The sequence below is a fragment of the Salvelinus namaycush genome, chromosome 34 (genome assembly GCF_016432855.1).
Source record: "Salvelinus namaycush isolate Seneca chromosome 34, SaNama_1.0, whole genome shotgun sequence".
Lineage (NCBI taxonomy): Eukaryota > Metazoa > Chordata > Actinopteri > Salmoniformes > Salmonidae > Salvelinus > Salvelinus namaycush.
Genome location: NC_052340.1, coordinates 15,009,043 through 15,023,885, shown reverse-complemented (window position 1 = coordinate 15,023,885; position 14,843 = coordinate 15,009,043). Strand labels below are relative to the sequence as shown.

Sequence of the window (14,843 nt, the reverse complement as noted above, 5' to 3'; positions counted from 1 at the left end):
TAGGCCCATAAGAAATGTCATGCAAGCGCATTACATTTTTGGAGGTCAAGGCCCCCCAAAAATTGAGACCCCGACAATCATGGTATAATTTGCACTCTGACCTTTGACATTTGCTTTAGATTTGACTTCATTCTCACTTTAGGAGTTTCTCTTTAGAGGGAGCTAGGTTAAAGCGTAACAACTGACACATTTAAAAGGACACAGATTGACATTTGTAGCATTGTCAAACTCTTTCATAGATTTTAAGAGAACTAAAAAACAGACAACCCCCTTTCCCCTCCCCAAACAACTAGCGTTATACAAAAAAATGGGATTCATTAAGTAGGCAGGGCCCAGTAGACAGGTGCACAAATTAGATTGCGATCATACATCTTCTCCTCAAATTGGGTAAATATGATTCTAAAATGTAACTTGAATTGAATTCCTTATAGCGATGGACTACTAACACGTTTTTCAACTAAAAAAATTCTCCTGGCGAATTATGCACTTCATATCCAAGAATATACTTTATTGAAAAAGGTTTGAAAACTGCAGTTAAAAAAAGCTATTGAGAATATGTGAAAAGTTAAGTTTGTCAGAGTGTTGCACATTTGAAACTTCTAAAAGCAAAGACAAGCTCAATATCTGAATGGTTAGCTAGGTAGAATAACAGACAGTCAGACAGAAAGGCAGAAAGAGAGAGCAAACACACTACTGTGAAACTCAGATCAGAGCTAAAATTACATCTGGTAGAAAAATATAAACATTTGCAGAAATTAAGGTACAGTCAGAAAACAGCAATCACATTTTATTTTTTATTTTTATTATTTTTATGTGAGCACCACAAACTCGATATCATGCAGAGGTAAATTACAAAATCTTCCTAAAAATCCTGTTTTATCACCTCAACCAATGGTCAAGGCTTCAAATAGATTGGTTTCAAAGATTATTTTGCTACCCCTGGCTAGCTTCTAAGCTTTCATCTCTAATATACACCGAAAACCCACAAATATGCGTACGCTATTTACATATATTGATGGCTTTTAGTTATCTTTAGATACATGCATCAATGATTTTTGTTTTGTTTAGCAAATGGCTTTACTGGTCTCACTAAGTTCAAGTTCTGTATGTCTACACACGCATCATTTGGAGTGTAGAGCTTTTATGGGAGACCATTCATTGACATTATCTCTGTTGTTCCTCTCTGGTCGCTGGTGCATCTTTAGTCACCTGGTCTGTCCATGTTTATGCTCTTTGTCCCTCTGGTCTGACTCTCCTCCTGGCACCAGCTAGGGACAGAGACAACAGAAAGATCTTCATACACTCAAATAATAGAAATAAAGTTCAAGTCAATGTTCAATGATAGGTGGTCATTCTATTTCTATGGTCGCAATTACAGATCCTCATAGGATGACATTACCCATCATTTGAATCCCCAACACGGTCAAACAGTATGTTATGTTATCAAGGAATCATGGTTTACCTGGAATTTTCCTGCCAGTTACTCGTCTCGGGTTTCCCTCTGTGAAGACAAATTTAAACCTCGGTCATTATAGAACCTTATAGAACCCAAATGTTGGTCACTACAGAACCTTAAAGAACCTAAACCATAGTCATTATAGAACCCTACAGAACCAAACCTCTGTCACAATAGAACCCTACAGAATCCAAACTCCAGCCATAACATAAATCATATCTTAATCACTACAGATCCTTACAGAACCCAGTGAGGATGAGTAGGGTTTAGATGTGTCTCTTACCTTGGATGAACTTGGTGATTTTTTCAGAGTCCATGTCGAGCATTGAGGGGTTTCCCTCGATGGTGGTGATACGGGAGAAGTCAGCACCTACAGGACGGAGACAGGGATGTTACTGTATATGTCACACTATTATGTATTCTAATGAAACATGCAATTATGTTGGACAATTGACTAATTCTGCCGACTATGCCAAATATCACAGGGTGGAAATGTAACAGTTAGTTTGAATCCTGATTGTCAGTCTCTCAACCCAGATTCTAACAGAACCTGTCACATGTTTACCCAGTGACATGCATATACGTGATTTTCAATTTAACATTGCATTATTTCCTCTATATTAAGCTATCTATCTACGACCAAAGGGGTGATGTTACTGACCTTCCAGCTCAATGTTGGAGATACCACTGCTGGAGCCACTGCTGCTGGCCGAGTACTGAGGACCTGTGGATGACAACATATTGAAACATTACATCAGTCTTCACATAGAAACATAATGTTTTCACAGAGTGGCAGATGTAAGAGTCATGATCCAGGGGTGACGTGAGTAAAGGGAATTCAATACAACACATTAACATCTGTAGACCTGTGTCTCACCTCAGCAACCCAAACATTCACTTCTTTGTTTCATATAGTGCATCAATACACCATATAGCAACTATAGACCAAAACAGGTTAATTTTACTATATGTTAATATGTACCCAGAGTTCTTCAGACCTCATGGATAGGAGTCAAGAAAGACCTGTGTGTCTGTGAGGTACGTACCTGAGACCACTCTGGTAACTTTGGTGACCTTGGGCTCTCCCTCGATGACTCTGGTGACTTTGGTGACCTTGGGCTCTCCCTCGATGACTCTAGTGACCTTGGTGAACTTTGGCTCGCCTTCAATGACTCTAGTCACCTAAAAATCATAATCATGTATTAGATTTATATAACGCTTTTCCCGGTGCTCAACGTGATTTGGTGGTTACATGGGTGGATACAACGGTTGAAACATGGTTTGTTACATTGGTGTTACCTTGGTGATGGTAGGCTGTCCCTCAATCACCCTGGTCACCTTGGTGATGGTAGGTTCCCTTTCGATAACCCTAGTCACATGGGTCACATCAGGCGCTTTAGAAAGAGAGAGAGGACAACAAGTTTAACAACTGGAATAAATAACAACAAAAGCATCATCAAAGAACATGACGTTTAAACGGCAAACTAGTAAGATCTGAAGGTCCGAATGAACTTAAAAACTCTAGACACATGTAGTGTGTCAGTGGTTCCTCTACTCCTTGATTAAAATATTGTAGTTTATAGGTTTTATCGAATTAGACTGAAGCCCAACCTTTCACTGGCTTTAAAATAATTCATATGACAGGAATATATTGCATAATCAAAGGACACGTGGATATGTGCTTTGCAGATACGTTCCAAGTAAAGGCTTTCTCCAAGACATCAGTTTTCCCCTTAGAGTAGCAAATACCTCTTTCAGAATCTTGACTGGAGATAATTGCATAAACAGTAACTTGAACTTCTGTGCATATTTCTCTTTCACATCAAGAATTAACCTTACAAGTCAAATCCCAATAAAGAACGGTAATTTTATCCAGAACAGATAAAACCTTCCCAGGTGTCTGCTGCTATGGCAAGTCTTCTCTTGTTGCTGTCTGTACTGTAATTATCTGAACAACCACAATGGTTTTTCCTCTTGAACGTGGGTCATGAATCTCATGGAAGACAGAGATCCTCCTTATCTGAACTGTGCCAACTATTCTATCAACTCTTGTAGCACAATGTCTTCAAGTCTTTCCAAGACTACCCATGATATATCATGTAAAATGAATATACACGGAGTGTACAAAACATTAGGAACACCTGCTCTTTCCATGACATAGACGAACCAGGTGAATCCAGGTGAAACCTATGATCCCTTATTGATGTCACCTGTTAAATCCACTTCAATCAGTGTAGATGAAGGGGAGGAGACAGCCACCAATTTGAGTGTGTCAAGAACTGCAACGCACTGGGTTTTTCACGCTCAACAGTTTCCTATGTGTATCAAAAATGGTCCACCACCCAAAAGACATCCAGCCAAATTGATATAACTGTGGGAGTCACCATGGGCCAGCGTCCCTGTTGAATGCTTTCGACACCTTTTAGAGTTCATGCACTGATGAATTGAGGCTGTTCCGAGGGAAAAAGGGGTGCAACTCAATATTAGGATGGGTGTTCCTAATGTCTTGTACACTCAGTGTACTACACAATGCTAAGATGTATGCATGAAGGACGTTATTACGATCCTTTAACTGTAACTTACCCGACTCAATGACGCGTGTGACGATCGTCCTCTCTGAAGGGAACAGAAAACACACAGCAGTTAATCACAGGACAACAACAAAGTTACAAATAGTTGCAACACAAAAAGGTACAGCAGACATCTAAGACTTGGCCTGATACAGTTGTACTCACTCATGAATGTGAGAGGGATTTCCTTATATCTGTATCCTGACACGAACTATGAATGAATAGAAAGAAGGATTAGAGGCTGTAAACCGTATTATTGTAGGTCTGTGTACACATCGTTCTGCTCAACTCCAATGTGGTAGGTACTGTATTTGTTCAAGGCTTTACATAGTGTCTTGTCATCTTAAGGTAATTTTGTAACAAACACTTAGACGTTAATCTCATCTTGCTATCTCAGGGTTCTCCCTAATTCCTTTATGTGGGTGTGGCCTGGTACAGTAACCTTGATCTCCATGTACTTGATGAGTCTTCTCAGCAGCCCCAGAAGGTCAGAGTTTCCAGCAGGCAGCTCTACAGGACAATACAGTACAGAGTGTTAGACATACTGGTAACACTTTATACTAGGGCACATACAGCACAGCACAGTACAGGGTGTTAGACAATCTGGTAAAACTTTATTTTAGGGTACATAAAGGTTACTGCCAAAGTAATGGAAACACTTGAGGAAATGAGGGATACAAGATATATTGAAAGCAGGTGCTTACACCATCATGCTTAGGGTCATGTATAAAAATGCTGGGCAGGCCATTATTTTGGCCAATATTTTGGCTACCATGGCTTTGCCCCCATAGGATGACATCCACAGGGCACAAGTGATCACGTAATTATTTGATGAGCATGAAAACAAAGTAAACCATATGGTATGGTTTACATGGCATAAAACCATGTTTGGGCTCGTGGTGGCCTAACACCCTACACTTTATGTTGGTGTTTCCTTTATTTTGGCATTTACCTCTACATACTGGTAACACTTTACATTAGCGTACATACAGCACAACACAGGTTGTTAGACATACTGGTAACACTTTACATTAGCGTACATACAGCACAACACAGGTTGTTAGACGTACTGGTAACACTTTACATTAGCGTACATACAGCACAACACAGGTTGTTAGACATACTGGTAACACTTTACATTAGCGTACATACAGCACAACACAGGTTGTTAGACGTACTGGTAACACTTTACATTAGCGTACATACAGCACAACACAGGTTGTTAGACATACTGGTAACACTTTACATTAGCGTACATACAGCACAACACAGGTTGTTAGACGTACTGGTAACACTTTACATTAGCGTACATACAGCACAACACAGGTTGTTAGACGTACTGGTAACACTTTACATTAGCGTACATACAGCACAACACAGGGTGTTAGACATACTGGTAACACTTTACATTAGTGTACATACAGCACAACACAGGTTGTTAGACGTACTGGTAACACTTTACATTAGCGTACATACAGCACAACACAGGTTGTTAGACGTACTGGTAACACTTTACATTAGCGTACATACAGCACAACACAGGTTGTTAGACATACTGGTAACACTTTACATTAGCGTACATACAGCACAACACAGGTTGTTAGACGTACTGGTAACACTTTACATTAGCGTACATACAGCACAACACAGGTTGTTAGACGTACTGGTAACGCTTTACATTAGCGTACATACAGCACAACACAGGTTGTTAGACGTACTGGTAACACTTTACATTAGCGTACATACAGCACAACACAGGTTGTTAGACGTACTGGTAACACTTTACATTAGCGTACATACAGCACAACACAGGTTGTTAGACATACTGGTAACACTTTACATTAGCGTACATACAGCACAACACAGGTTGTTAGACGTACTGGTAACACTTTACATTAGCGTACATACAGCACAACACAGGTTGTTAGACGTACTGGTAACACTTTACATTAGCGTACATACAGCACAACACAGGTTGTTAGACGTACTGGTAACCCTTTACATTAGCGTACATACAGCACAACACAGGTTGTTAGACATACTGGTAACACTTTACATTAGCGTACATACAGCACAACACAGGTTGTTAGACGTACTGGTAACACTTTACATTAGCGTACATACAGCACAACACAGGTTGTTAGACGTACTGGTAACACTTTACATTAGCGTACATACAGCACAACACAGGTTGTTAGACATACTGGTAACACTTTACATTAGCGTACATACAGCACAACACAGGTTGTTAGACGTACTGGTAACACTTTACATTAGCGTACATACAGCACAACACAGGTTGTTAGACGTACTGGTAACACTTTACATTAGCGTACATACAGCACAACACAGGTTGTTAGACGTACTGGTAACACTTTACATTAGCGTACATACAGCACAACACAGGTTGTTAGACGTACTGGTAACACTTTACATTAGCGTACATACAGCACAATACAGGTTGTTAGACGTACTGGTAACACTTTACATTAGCGTACATACAGCACAACACAGGTTGTTAGACGTACTGGTAACACTTTACATTAGCGTACATACAGCACAACACAGGTTGTTAGACGTACTGGTAACACTTTACATTAGCGTACATACAGCACAACACAGGTTGTTAGACATACTGGTAACACTTTACATTAGCGTACATACAGCACAACACAGGTTGTTAGACATACTGGTAACACTTTACATTAGCGTACATACAGCACGACACAGGTTGTTAGACGTACTGGTAACACTTTACATTAGCGTACATACAGCACAACACAGGTTGTTAGACGTACTGGTAACACTTTACATTAGCGTACATACAGCACAACACAGGTTGTTAGACATACTGGTAACACTTTACATTAGCGTACATACAGCACAACACAGGTTGTTAGACGTACTGAACCATTTAGCACTGCTAAATATATATAATATATCAAGAAATGATTCCCTGCACAGTGCGTCTCTCAACACATGACAATATAATTAGTGTATAATTTGTTTCTCCAACAGAGGAGCTGGCAGTCAGAGATGTTTGAGTCAGTCTTACCTCCGGGGTAGAGGAGGGTTTTGACAAAGTGAATGACTCCATTAGTGGCCATGATATCATTTTCAGGGACCTCAATAGTGTTCACTCTGATTGTGTTGTTAGCCTGGAGGAGAGGAGTAGAGAGGATTAAGATCCAAACACTGATGGGATAATTACAGATAAGACAACCACAAGCTATGAGTACAAGCTGGTAATGTGCCATATGTTTCTCAATTATTATTTTTTTCTACTATGTTATTGACTTGTTTATTGTTTACTCCATGTGTAACTCTGTGTTGTTGTCTGTTCACACTGCTATGCTTTATCTTGGCCAGGTCGCAGTTGTAAATGAGAACTTGTTCTCAACTAGCCCACCTGGTTAAATAAAGGTGAAATAAAAAAAATAAAAAAATGTTTCTCAATTAGGTTGGCATTTACTTTTTCCACATTTTGTTACTTTACAGCCTTTTTCTAAAACGGATTAAATACATTTTTTCCCTCATCAATCTACACAAAATACCCCATTATGACAGAGCGAAAACAGGTTTTTAGAAGTTTTTGCAAATGTATAAAAAAATGTATACTTATTTACATAAGTATTCAGACCCTTCGCAATGAGATTCGAAAAATTGAGCTCAGGTGCATCCTGTTCCCATTGACCATCCTTGAGATGTTTCTATAACTTGATTGGAGTCCACCTGTGGTAAATTCAATTGATTGGATATGATTTGGAAAGGCACACATCTGTCTATATAAGGTCCCACAGTTGACAACGCATGTCAGAGCAAAAACCAAGCCATGAAGTTGAGCAATTGTCCGTAGAGCTTCGAGACAGGATGGTGTCGAGGCACAGATCTGGGGAAGTGTAGCAAAAACTGCAGCATTGAAGGTCCCCAAGAACACAGTGGCCTCCATCATTAAATAGAAGAAGTTTGGAACCACCAAGACTCTTCCTAGAACTGGCTGCCCGGCCAAACTGAGCAACTGGGGGAGAAGGGCCTTGGTCAGGAAGGTGACCAAGAACCTGATGGTCACTCTGACAGAGCTCCAGAGTTCCTCTGTGGAGATGGGAGAACCTTCCAGAAGGACAACCATCACTGCAGCACTCCGCCAATCAGGCCTTTATGGTAGAGTGACCAGACGCAAGCCACTCATCAGTAAAAGGCACATGACAGCCTGCTTGGAGTTTGCCAAAAAGCACCTAAAGGACTCTCAGACGATGAGAAACAAGATTCTCTGGTCTGATGAAAACAAAATTGAACTCTTTGGCCTGAATGCCAAGCGTCACGTCTGGAGGTAACCAGACACCGCTCATCACCTGGCTAATACCACCCCTACGGTGAAGCATGGTGGTGGCAGCATCATGCGGTGGGGATGTTTTTCAGCGGCAGGGACTAGGAGACTAGTCAGGATCGAGGGAAAGATGAACGGAGCAAAGAGATCCTTGATGAAAGCCTGCTCCAGAGCACTCAGGAAATCAGACTGGGGTGAAGGTTCACCTTCCAACAGGACAACAACCCTAAGCACACAGCCAAGACAATGCAGAAGTGGCTGAAGTCTCTGAATGTCCTTGAGGGGCTCAGCCAGAGACCGGACTTGAACCCGATCGAACATCTCTGGAGAGACATGAAATTAGCTGAGCAGCGACGCTCCCCATACAACCTGACAGAGCTTGAGAGGATCGAGGCTGTAATCGGCGCCAAAGGGGCTTCAAAAAAGTACTGAGTAAAGGGTCTGAATACTTATGTAAATGTGACTATTTCATTTTTTTTTTAAATAAATTTGAGGTATTGTTTGTGGATTGGTGTGGAAATAAAACAATTTAATACATTTTAGAATAAGACTTTAACGTAACAAAATGTTGAAAAAGTGAAAGGTTCTGAATACTTTCTGAATGTAGATAATCTCTTCAGGATCTTTGTGATACTTGTTTGGTTTTGTTGCAGCCATGATGCCTTGATTTCTTATATTTACAGCCCTGTTGAGTGTTGAGAGGTTTGGACTCACATGCAGCACTCGGAGGTTGTTTCCCTGCAGAGACTTGAGGAGGTTGGTCACCCCAGTCTCCAAACCTCCGCCGATGAACACTCCGTTACTGAAGTGGTAGAGCAAGATGGTACGCAGGGCGTTCATATTGCCTGGCCAGAACAGACAGGGTTTTAGATGGAAGACTATGGATCCATAGTACATATCGTACATACATCTACTAACTCTAAGTCTTATGGATGTTCCTTTGACATTACAACCTTTAGGAGATAGCTTGTATGGTAGCTATGGTTAAGGTAAGCAGTTTTTCCTGACCACCACGATGTGGCCTGACAAGAAAAACCTCTGGCTGTGATATTTGTTTGAGAGACTGAGACAGACTAACAGGGACGGAGAGAGAGGGAGAGTCTGAGAGATGAACCAACCTCTGAGCAGAGCCATGTCACTGTCGCTGACGCCAGCGAAGGCCTCATCACTGGGAGCGAACAGAGTGTATTCTCCTTCCTGTTTGAGCAGGTCAGTCAGACCAGCCATCTCCATCAGTGACAGGAAGATCCTACAACCAAAACATGATGAAGGAAACAGTTACCTGGCTCTCATGACAACCACTGAGGGTAGATATAACCGGTGCCAGTGTGATAGCTTCGCATATAGAACTCCTTCCTGAACTTGTCTCTGACTGGGATTTAACTAGGGTTCTCTACCTTGCCAACACATGTGACCACCCGTACGAACCGATTGAGCTTTAGAAAAGGATCCTCTACAGTGATGAGATCCTTGGTATTATTTAGATAAAAAGATCCCTTGCAAGAGGTGTACATGATTTGGAAAGAAGTTGGCCCACTGGTCTGTATAAACTCTTAGTACATTTCTCAGCCTGCTCCCAGGTCTGTATAAATTTGATTGAACTCTGCCTGATTAGTGAACTCTCTGACTCTCTGGCTATTGGGTTGGCTAAAGAACATCCTTTCTCAAGCAGGAGTAGGGGGTGAGACAGGATTGTACTCCAAATCCAACACTGTTTAATATACAATATATTCATGAGTTGGCCACAAAATCGGAACAATCTTCATGTGCCCCTTGATCCTTCAACTAGTCTGATCTCAGATCTGTATGAGCTTGAGCTAACTTATCTGATTATTTCATTGGCTGGAGCACATACAGATCTGGGACCAGGCTAAAGCGCACACAGTCTATATGTCCACAAGCAGCTTACTTGAATCCTCCGTTGTCAGTGAGGATCTGGAACATGGTGGTCTCAGCTGGCTTCATCAGAGTCCTCATCAGGTGGAGGGCTCCGTTACTGCCCTCCTTGCTGCCGCGCACCAGGCAGGAGTTCTCTATGCACACCGCCTACAGACAGACAGGACACAGGGTATACAGGTTAAAGAACCACTTAAGTGAAAACTTTTTTTATCCTAATAATGTAACTCTAGTCCTAATATCCTAATTTTAGCTAAATTATGACCTATGTGGGCATTTTGGTATGCTAGCATAAGCACCTAACTAGTTAGCTAGCCAGATAGTAAGCTAGCTAGGCTAATTGGTTCTCCAGCCAGCTAACTTCTTTTTTGAGCATCTTTAAAACTGAAATTTGAGTTGGAACATCTGCTGAAGTAGCCCTTAATAAGACATGGAAATTAATAGTCTACTAGCTACTGAATTAACAGACTCTTAGTCAGTCCAGTGGATAGCCCAGTGAAAAGGATATGTGTTGTATGGCAGACAGCCATTGTGTTTGACCAGCTGTTCAGAGACAAGAGATGGACTTGCACCCACGCACACATGCACGCACACACACACATGTGTATACTCACACAAACTCTCTCACAAACACACACATACTGTATGCACACGCATACACGCACACACACACACACACTCAAACACACACACACAGAGACTTACTGTGCGGTAGATGAAGACTCTGAGAAACTTCCCGGCGATAGTCTCCAGGCGCTGTCCGTTGTACAGCTGTCCCAGAGTGATCTTCTCCTTCAGGATGTGGTTCTCCAGAATCACCTTCAGAAAGCTCTGGTCAATGGCCATCACCTCATCTGGAGGATGAGATATTTCATATAGATACATTGTAAGAGGTCAAAAGATTACATTAAATCTGTTTGTAAACAATACATTTTTAGAAACTAGCCCCAATTCTGCAAAAATGGAGATACAAGTTTTTCCCAGGACCTTCACCTCCACTGGGTGGATGGTGTACATGATAAATATACACATGGTAAACTTCTCTATTAAAGAAAACCCAGATGTGTCGACACCTCGTATGGAAGGGTGATATACATGGAATATATGTACAGTACAGTATATACTACATGGTTAATAGCATATTTAGATAAACAAAAAGACACAATTAACTACAGCCAAATGCAGGGGATCTTGCGGTATTGGGCAAAACTCAGACGTGTACAGATCAAAAGATTACAATAAATCTGTTTGTAAACAATAACTTTTCTAGGAGCTAGCCCAAATTCCGCAAAAATGTAGATCAAAGGTTTTCCTTGGACGAAGACGATAAAAAAGTTAAATTGTGATTATTATCGTCATTATGAGTCATAATATAGGTTAATGATGCAGTCTGGTGGTCTAGTTGTAAAACGTCAACCTTATTTTCCAGGAAATCTCCCGGGTTCTGTAGCTTCCCCACAGACAGATTGATCAGCCACATTGTAACAGTGTCTGCGTCACAAATTGCACCTTATTCCCTTATTCCCATAGGGCTCTGGTCAAAGGTAGTGCACTACTGTATATAGGGAATAGGGTGCCATTTGGGACATAGACAGTGACTGTTCCAGTCTGCATTTCCCGTACCTAATATACTGATATCCCGTCGGGGGAAGTGCTACCTCCTCCAGGGAGGAAACTGTGGCTCTAATAACAGAGGACGTTTTAACAAGTGCTGAGCTGTCTGAGATACAGAGCTGTTCTGTTCTGTTCTGTACTGTACCGTGCCGTACGTCGACAATGGACACATCATGTAGAGTCTAAATTAGAGAACAATTTAGTGGAGGAATTTATAGGCCGTAACTCAGCTATTCCAGCCTGGGACTCTTTCCTTTCCTGGAGCATGCAGCAGGCTAGTGTATCATACTACTGATTAATATACTTCGGTTCAGTTTATCACACATGCGTTACAAATGTTGGATTCAGGTAGGAGATATCTCTCCCCACACCTTGTGAGGTCTAGAATGTTCCTATGCTGTGTATGTGTGTATGTGTGTGCGCAGTGGTAATTATGTATTCTTAGGGTTTTCACGGCATAAAGCTCCAGCTAATCATTCCAGCACTCTTCCCTCAGGAGACCAGTATGCAGTATGTATAGTATATTGCTCACTAGTGAGTCCGCATGACAGCAAGACTAATGTCACAGTTTGGAGATCAGTGTGCATTATCCAACTGTGAGAAAGAGCAAGAAGGAGAGGAGTGATAAAGTGGTGACAGAGGAGCTAGAGAGAGGAAGAGGGGGACAGAGAGAGGCACTAGAGAGAGGAAGATGAGGACAGAGAGAGGAGCTAGAGAGAGGAAGAGGGGGACAGAGAGAAGAGCTAGAGAGAGGAAGAGGGGAACAGAGAGAGGAGCTAGAGAGAGGAAGAGGGGGACAGAGAGAAGAGCTAGAGAGAGGAAGAGGGGGACAGAGAGAGGCACTAGAGAGAGGAAGATGAGGACAGAGAGAGGAGCTAGAGAGAGGAAGAGGGGGACAGAGAGAAGAGCTAGAGAGAGGAAGAGGGGAACAGAGAGAGGAGCTAGAGAGAGGAAGAGGGGGACAGAGAGAGGCGCTAGAGAGAGGAAGATGAGGACAGAGAGAGGAGCTAGAGAGAGGAAGATGAGGACAGAGAGAGGAGCTAGAGAGAGGAAGAGGGGGACAGATAGAGGAGCTAGAGAGAGGAAGAGGGGGGCAGAGAGATAGAGAGAGGAAAAGGGAGAGGGATAGACAGAGAGAGAGATAATGACCAAGAAAGGAAAGAGTTCAGGACGTTCAAGAGTATTTAAGGGGAACGAGGGATGTGTTACAGACAGAATTGAGCGGGGCCATGATGTGTACTCACCAGTGAAGACAGAATTGAGCGGGGCCATGATGTGTACTCACCAGTGAAGACAGAATTGAGCGGGGCCATGATGTGTACTCACCAGTGAAGACAGAATTGAGCGAGGCCATGATGTGTACTCACCAGTGAAGACAGAATTGAGCGGGGCCATGATGTGTACTCACCAGTGAAGACAGAATTGAGCGGGGCCAGTAGTGTGTATTCTGCCTCAGCTGCCATGGCTGCAGACAGACCCAGCTCTGACACCATGTCACTGAAGGTGGACTGGGAAGGGGCGAGCAGCTCCATCACCTGCTTAGCTTAGAGGACACAGACAACACCATTAAAAGCTTCTCTACCACTGAAGGATCAACACTTCTACACTTATTCAGAGTTTTCAGATTTGATCTTAGTCTTGCCGTCATTGTGTCATTGTTTCCATCTATTTTCCTATGTGTATGGTTGACTTGTATAATAGTGTAACAGCAAAGGGAGATTTAAATAAAGGTGTTGTGTATTTCGTGAAACAGTTCATGCCATTTTACATTCCAACAAACAAATGCAAATGCAAAAACACAAACTGTGTGTTAGGAGCACAGCTCTGTAATGAAAGCACTATCCAAATGACATGTATAATTATTAGGTGGGTCAAGATGGGGGAGCTAACCTGAGTCAGGCATGAGGACCTCGTCGATGAGGTGGATGACTCCGTTGGCGGTGACAATGTCTTTCTTCAACACCATTTTGATGCCGTTGACCGTCAGGCTGTCCCCGTCACAGCCAATCTCGATGTTGTGGCCTTCCAGGGTCTCAAAGGTCTGGCCGGACATGATGCCCTCTGAACACTGGACAGAGTTCAGCATGTGGAAGTTCAGCAGAGCTGGAGGGAGAGGAGAGGAGAGAGGAGAGGAGAAAAGTGTCAATCGGTCCCACACACTCAGATACTCCTACATACAGTATATCCTTATTGATTAACAGCATTTTCGTTTGGTTGGGTTACTACATTACGGACATGACTGGACCAGCATCCCGGGAAAAGTGATATGTGTTTGACTGTACTAGCCAGGCGTCATTTTAATCCTAAATAACATAAAAATCCCCATCAAAACCTGTCAGTTTAAGCTAGAGATATTTTGCATTGGCTCCGTCTCAATCTACTGCATCGCATTTGTCGGCCATCCACATCTGAGGTGAAAGGTGGCCGAGCTACAGCGGTGTTTGTCAGAGCTTCTCATGAGACATCCCGAAAATCGGTCTTGTCATGAATACGTCCCGTCGGACACGTCTGAAGTCGGTAACGCTGATCTGCCAACTTCTGTCTGTAGCGTCCAAACATTTTGGGCTACAAACTAGTTTGACCTCACTGTGGAAAGGGGAGACACTCGTTTTACTCTACATCCTCCACAAGTGTCACAGGGTTCTTCTGAAGGTAACCAATACAAATGACTGGTAGTAGAGGTGCCTATGCATGGGATTATGTCATTTCCAGCATGGCTTCAGAATAGCAAATGAATCACAGGTTACGTCCCAAATGGCAACCTATTCTCCATTAAAGGTTCAATGCAGCCATTTTTATCTCAAAATCGAATAATTTTTGGATAACAATTAAGTAACTTAGTGTGATTGTTTTTGAGCAAGAACTTTGCTAGGACTGTCTGTGAGTGGTTTGAGTGGGGAGGGAAAAACTTAAAATGAGCTGTTATTGGCAGAGAGGCTTGGAACTCTCTTTCTTGTTGGTCTATTAGCTAATTTAGCTC

At 42.2% G+C, this 14,843-nt stretch overlaps 1 protein-coding gene across 1 annotated transcript in view; it reads right to left on the bottom strand.

Annotated features, from left to right (window-relative positions):
• Positions 1 to 782: 782 nt before the first annotated feature.
• Positions 783 to 14,843, bottom strand: part of postnb (periostin, osteoblast specific factor b) — a 35,732-nt gene continuing 21,671 nt past the window's right edge. The window contains exons 8-22 of the mRNA XM_038974177.1: positions 13,754 to 13,966; positions 13,272 to 13,406; positions 10,955 to 11,103; positions 10,263 to 10,399; positions 9,472 to 9,602; positions 9,068 to 9,198; positions 7,082 to 7,184; positions 4,469 to 4,536; positions 4,192 to 4,237; positions 2,745 to 2,850; positions 2,503 to 2,630; positions 2,118 to 2,180; positions 1,740 to 1,826; positions 1,463 to 1,501; positions 783 to 1,268 (exon numbers count right to left, since the gene is read on the bottom strand). Of these exons, the coding sequence (XP_038830105.1) occupies positions 1,225 to 1,268; positions 1,463 to 1,501; positions 1,740 to 1,826; positions 2,118 to 2,180; positions 2,503 to 2,630; positions 2,745 to 2,850; positions 4,192 to 4,237; positions 4,469 to 4,536; positions 7,082 to 7,184; positions 9,068 to 9,198; positions 9,472 to 9,602; positions 10,263 to 10,399; positions 10,955 to 11,103; positions 13,272 to 13,406; positions 13,754 to 13,966 (1,580 nt within the window). The 3' untranslated portion in view covers positions 783 to 1,224. The remainder of the gene's footprint in view (positions 1,269 to 1,462; positions 1,502 to 1,739; positions 1,827 to 2,117; positions 2,181 to 2,502; positions 2,631 to 2,744; positions 2,851 to 4,191; positions 4,238 to 4,468; positions 4,537 to 7,081; positions 7,185 to 9,067; positions 9,199 to 9,471; positions 9,603 to 10,262; positions 10,400 to 10,954; positions 11,104 to 13,271; positions 13,407 to 13,753; positions 13,967 to 14,843) is intronic.